The sequence below is a fragment of the Ipomoea triloba genome, chromosome 4 (assembly GCF_003576645.1).
Source record: "Ipomoea triloba cultivar NCNSP0323 chromosome 4, ASM357664v1".
Lineage (NCBI taxonomy): Eukaryota > Viridiplantae > Streptophyta > Magnoliopsida > Solanales > Convolvulaceae > Ipomoea > Ipomoea triloba.
In genome coordinates, this window is record NC_044919.1 from 18,134,549 (window position 1) to 18,139,989 (window position 5,441).

The 5,441-nt window shown below is 36.3% G+C and overlaps 1 protein-coding gene across 3 annotated transcripts in view; it reads left to right on the forward strand.

The window, feature by feature from the left end:
• Nucleotides 1-369: 369 nt before the first annotated feature.
• The window catches only part of LOC116016546 (mitogen-activated protein kinase 15-like), a 6,257-nt gene continuing 1,185 nt past the window's right edge, over nucleotides 370-5,441 (forward strand). The window contains exons 1-9 of one of the 3 annotated variants that reach the window (XM_031256865.1): nucleotides 370-992; nucleotides 2,085-2,493; nucleotides 2,930-3,057; nucleotides 3,158-3,217; nucleotides 3,346-3,495; nucleotides 3,603-3,758; nucleotides 3,849-4,060; nucleotides 4,554-4,661; nucleotides 4,800-4,963. In XM_031256865.1, coding sequence (XP_031112725.1) covers nucleotides 969-992; nucleotides 2,085-2,493; nucleotides 2,930-3,057; nucleotides 3,158-3,217; nucleotides 3,346-3,495; nucleotides 3,603-3,758; nucleotides 3,849-4,060; nucleotides 4,554-4,661; nucleotides 4,800-4,963 — 1,411 coding nt within the window. In that variant the 5' untranslated portion in view covers nucleotides 370-968. Of the gene's footprint in view, nucleotides 993-1,066; nucleotides 1,802-1,857; nucleotides 1,936-2,084; nucleotides 2,494-2,929; nucleotides 3,058-3,157; nucleotides 3,218-3,345; nucleotides 3,496-3,602; nucleotides 3,759-3,848; nucleotides 4,061-4,553; nucleotides 4,662-4,799; nucleotides 4,964-5,441 lie in introns of those variants that run through there. The other 2 variants (XM_031256866.1, XM_031256864.1) reach the window with 2 other exon arrangements.

Sequence of the window (5,441 nt, forward strand, 5' to 3'; positions counted from 1 at the left end):
TACTATTATTTTTAGACTAGCGTTTTTACAAAGTTGAAACATTTATTTTAGTGACAATTATAATCAATCTTTCTTATATTATCTTACATTCATATATTTTGAGTTACTGATTTAAATAAATAAATTCAACGTTCAATTAAGTATGAATGAACATCTCATATATAATCTTAAATTAATATACTTTGAAATACTTATTTAAAAATAATCATGAGACATTACCTCTATGTGAAAAAATAATATATATTTATAATAAAAGATACTCAATATACTAATAAAAAATCTCATCCGTATTATAGATAAGGATATATAAAATAGTCTAGTAAATATATGCAACATATTTTGCAGAGATATTCCCTCCCTCTATTCCCAAGATCTAGTTGTACTGGCGGCATTTACTCTCTTTCTATATGTTAACCATTGACAGGGACTGAGGGAGTCATAGATACCCTTGCCTTTGCCTACGGAGTAGTTCCTTTCTTTTGCATTGTTGGCTGTTGCAAAGACACTGGAGATCATCGCCGCCCATTTTCTTTGGTGCTGGATCATTTAAGGAAAGCCCTGTCTGTTTTCCAGCTGTTATTTTGCGTATATATCATATTCATAGTCTACACTTTTTCCAAGAATCTCGCTGCCTGCCATCCAAATCAGTATCAGTATAAAAATAGTTGCATACCCAGAACATAGCTTTTCAATTTTACAGTTTCCCGGCATCCCATTTTTCCACTCCGTCTCCCTTGCTCCGCCTGACTTTTGGGTTTCACTTTTTGCCAGAAGATCGGTTCTGAGTGAATTTATTGTTGTTGGGGTTATCCGGAGGTTTTTATTTTTTTATTTTTTGAGTTCTGGGGTATTGATTCTCCAAAGTGTTTGTCTTTTTGTTGAAGTCAACCTCTTTATACCCTTTCTGCGATCTAATCTCTGCTTTAGATAGCTAAGATTCGGTATTTTCATGCTTTTATGTACAAGATATGCAGCCTGATCAGCGGAAAAAGGTAAGACTCTACCCTTGTTCAAAGACAATTTTATATACGTACATACGTATACATATTTACATGTATTTATATATATAGCTTTTAAACTGTGGGTGGGTTCTTAGTTGTCTTTATGGTTATGACTGACTCCTGTTGTGAGTTAGGAATGGATTGAAGTTGTATTGCTACACAACCTCAACCTAGTTTCCTCATGAATCCAATTTTCACTGGTGGAACTAATTTAGATTAGAGCATTAGATTTTTGGAATCAGCTTGAAGGACATGAGTACGTAAATTTAGTTAGAGTTGTAATAGTTAGCTGCAGGAATGTAATGTGGTGGATTTGTATTTCTTGCTTTAAGTTGAAGTGGAGAACCTTCTATCATCAGGTAGGAACCTAACTCAATTAGAGCCCACAATTACTTTCTTTTGCCATCTGAAGATTGCTTTCAGCGGGTTTTGAGGGGAAACCCTAGCCAAGATGGTAAGAGATCCACGCTTGTAACAATAAGGTCATGACTTCGAATCCTTGCCCCCCTTCGTTTGAGCCGGTCATCTATGAGTAACCTAGGTTGGTTTACTTTATTGAGGTCCTTTGCCAGTTAGGGTCACAAGTCGAAAGGGTTGTGGGGTTCCCTCGTCATCCAAAGATTGCCTTCATTTCAGCCATTAGGTATAGTAGGGAGAAGGAATCAACTTTATCACTGTCTAAGTGGCTTGGCAGTAGATGCATCTCAAAGTTTAGTTTACTTAGTTTACTTTGTGATGCATATGTGGGAGGTCGAAGGAAGGTAGTGTTGTGTGCATTTAGGTTGCAAATGACAAAGCTGGTAAGATCTGTTTCCAAACATATGATGAATATGTAAAACAAAGATTCATGTGTGCTTTTGAGGGGCAAATAATGATAATAGCTATTCCAGGTAGCATTTCTGGTGTCTCTTTGCCTCTCTTCCAAGCTTTGAATGTAAGCATTTGGGGGATTAGAGGCTACTGAAATGCCGGGGGTTAGGGGGAGAAGAAATATCACTCCCTCATTTCTTTTAATACATATTAATGACTTGAATATCTCTAACGTTGCATTTGATTTTTGTTTTTTTTTTTTTGATAATGCAGGCATCTGCAGATGTAGATTTCTTCACAGAATATGGTGAGGGTAGCAGGTACAGAATCGAGGAAGTAATTGGAAAAGGTAGCTATGGAGTTGTATGCTCTGCATATGATACATATATTGGTGAGAAAGTTGCAATTAAAAAGATAAATGATATCTTCGAGCATGTTTCCGATGCAACACGTATCCTTCGGGAGATTAAGCTTCTTAGACTTCTTCGCCATCCTGATATAGTGGAAATCAAGCACATCTTACTGCCTCCTTCTCGAAGGGAATTCAAGGACATATATGTAGTTTTTGAACTCATGGAGTCTGATCTTCATCAGGTCATTAAAGCAAATGATGACTTGACTCCAGAACACTATCAATTCTTTCTTTATCAGCTTCTCCGAGGATTAAAATACATACACACAGGTTGTATGATTGCTAGTCCTACACTCCTACTATGTCTTTTCTTCATTTCATTGAGCATTCAATATATATACTTTGTACTATACTATTAACATGTTTGACCCAAGTAGATAAGAGGCAAAAAGATCTTTTTAAGTAAGAACTTATAAAACAGAACTTTTTAGGATGTGAGGGGCTAATTAAATAAAAATAAAAAGTTCATTAAACATCCCCATCTTCTACAAAAGAGCTTTTCAAATAAGCCAAGACAAATTACCTCTTATATACTCTGAAATGAACTTTCTAAAAAACCTGCTTGGCCCGACTTATGGCATAAACTCCAATAAGCTACAGGACAAACAAGCACCTGTCATGTTACCATTTACACTATCCTTAATTGTGTAAACTGAAACCATTGTCTTATTATCTGAATTTCTGATGAACATTATAATTTTCCCAGCCAATGTCTTTCACCGAGACCTAAAACCAAAAAATATATTAGCAAATGCTGACTGCAAACTCAAGATCTGTGACTTTGGTCTTGCAAGAGTGGCCTTCAATGATGCCCCCACAGCTATATTTTGGACAGTATGTTTCTTCATGCACTGGGTTGTATTAGTGTGGAATATATAATATAATATTGCAGATCATTACCACCTCATTCTTAACCGCTGCTAATCTTCTGTAGGATTATGTTGCAACAAGATGGTACAGGGCTCCTGAATTGTGTGGATCCTTTTTCTCTAAGGTGGAAATAGCATTAGCCTATCCTGGTTTTAATCAGTATTTGTTAGGTTGATATTATTAACGCCTATTAAATGCCTTGTCAGGGAAACTGTAGCATACTAAAATCTGTCTACTGTTATTTGTCCTCAGTATACACCAGCTATTGATATATGGAGCATTGGCTGCATATTTGCAGAACTCTTAACTGGAAAACCTCTCTTTCCTGGGAAAAATGTTGTTCACCAGTTGGATCTGATGACTGATTTATTGGGAACGCCATCTCCCGAAGCCATTGCCAGGGTATATGGCTGTTATATTTTGTTTACATTGTGATTATATCTCATTTCTATTTTGTTCTTCATTTATATAGAGTTTTTGGTTGATTAAAAGTTGGTTATGGTCCACAGATTAGAAATGAAAAAGCTCGAAGGTATTTGAGCAGCATGCGTAAAAAGAAGCCCATACCTTTCTCCTATAAATTTCCAAATGCTGACCCCCTTGCACTATGCTTGCTGGAAAGGATGCTTGCTTTCGATCCAAAAGATAGACCTACTGCCGAAGAGGTACTGTAGGTGTGTTGCCTTGTTCAGTTTTAGCAAAACAACTAGAAATTCAAATTTTAAAGATCATATTATTGTGTCACGTGCTTCCAGGCTCTTGCAGATCCATATTTCAGAAACTTGGCCAAAGTTGAGAGAGAGCCTTCTGCACATCCAGTTACAAAAATGGAATTTGAGTTTGAACAGCGAAGGATAACAAAGGAGGATGTAAGAGATATAATCTACCGAGAGATTCTAGAATACCATCCAAAGATGTTGAAGGAGTACGTAGAGGGGGCAGAGCCAACGGGTTTCATGTATCCTAGGTATTCTTATAAAAACTTATTTGAGATGTTTACCTTTTCAACATCTTTCTGATGCATTTTTCCCCTTTTTTCTGTGAACATCCTTATTTATGCAAATGCATGTAATGAATTGTTACCAGTCTTCTGACTCTTCTCATATCATGTATTAGTATTACCTAAGGAAGATGAAGCCACTCTCTAGCTCGATCTGGATTTTCTTTTCTTGTTAGGATTTTGAGGGGAATGGAGGCTGAAGTATTGGCATATTTTCTAAATCCTTATACATGGTTGCATTTGAAATCAGAGAAATCTAAAATTTTTTGTTCTATTTCTCGGTCAGTTGCCCACAGGCCTGATTTTCCTTCCCTACGTGTTGCTACTGGCTTTCCTTACATGTTACCACAATTAAATGAGATTTTTATAAGGTTTATGTTTGATATGTATCCTCAACATCGTACATCTTAATCATATGCTTCTAATAAATATTTTTATTCCCACTCGTGATTAACTACAGTGCGGTTGACAAATTTAAGAAACAATTTGCATATCTTGAGGAGCACTATGGAAAAGGTGGAGGAGTTGTTGCCCCACCTGAGAGACAACAAGCCTCATCACTGCCAAGGTAGATAGATCGATTTTGTTTAGAATTCTGGAACTCCATTTTCACCGTTTGGTCAATGCTTCTACATAGCATACTACCTCTTTCGTGTCAATATAATGTTCATGCTGGTTTGGCCCCTAAATAAAGATTTGGATGCAGGCCATCTGTCTTGTATTCAAAAAATTGTGGCGGGCAAAGTCCAGCAGACGTTACGAATGATTTCTCTAAATGTTCCATCAAAGAAGGTGGCAATCCAGCCATGGACAGGAAATCGGGGATACCTATGACAAGAATTCCTCTACAAGTTCCCCAAGCTGTTCATGGTGCGATATAATATAATATAATATGCTTTGCTTTCAAGTTTAATTTTGTTGTTTTAATCTTTAATATTATTGTTGCTTGGCTAGCCACCCTCAAAGTCAGGCTCTAAACACCTCCCCACCCACAACACCCCTAAAATAAATAAATAAATAAATAATTGGAACCTAAGAATGCTTTACCTCAAATTTGTTAGCTGCATTATGATGAATAATCCACCTGTTAGTTTGTTAACTGTTGCAAAATGCTATGCTAGCTGTCATATGAAGAAAAGAAAACAAATTGGAAAAGTAATCTGACTTAGAAACTTTCGTCCTTACAATATATGTCATGGAATTGTGAAATTTGTGTTCCAGGAGGCTGCCTTTTTTTTTTTCGAACCTTTTGTCTGTTGCAGTACTCTTTTTATGTTGGAATTAATTTGAACTGAACAAGCTATTTTTTGTGTTCTTTAATCTAAATACTTCAGTACAAGTTCTAGTA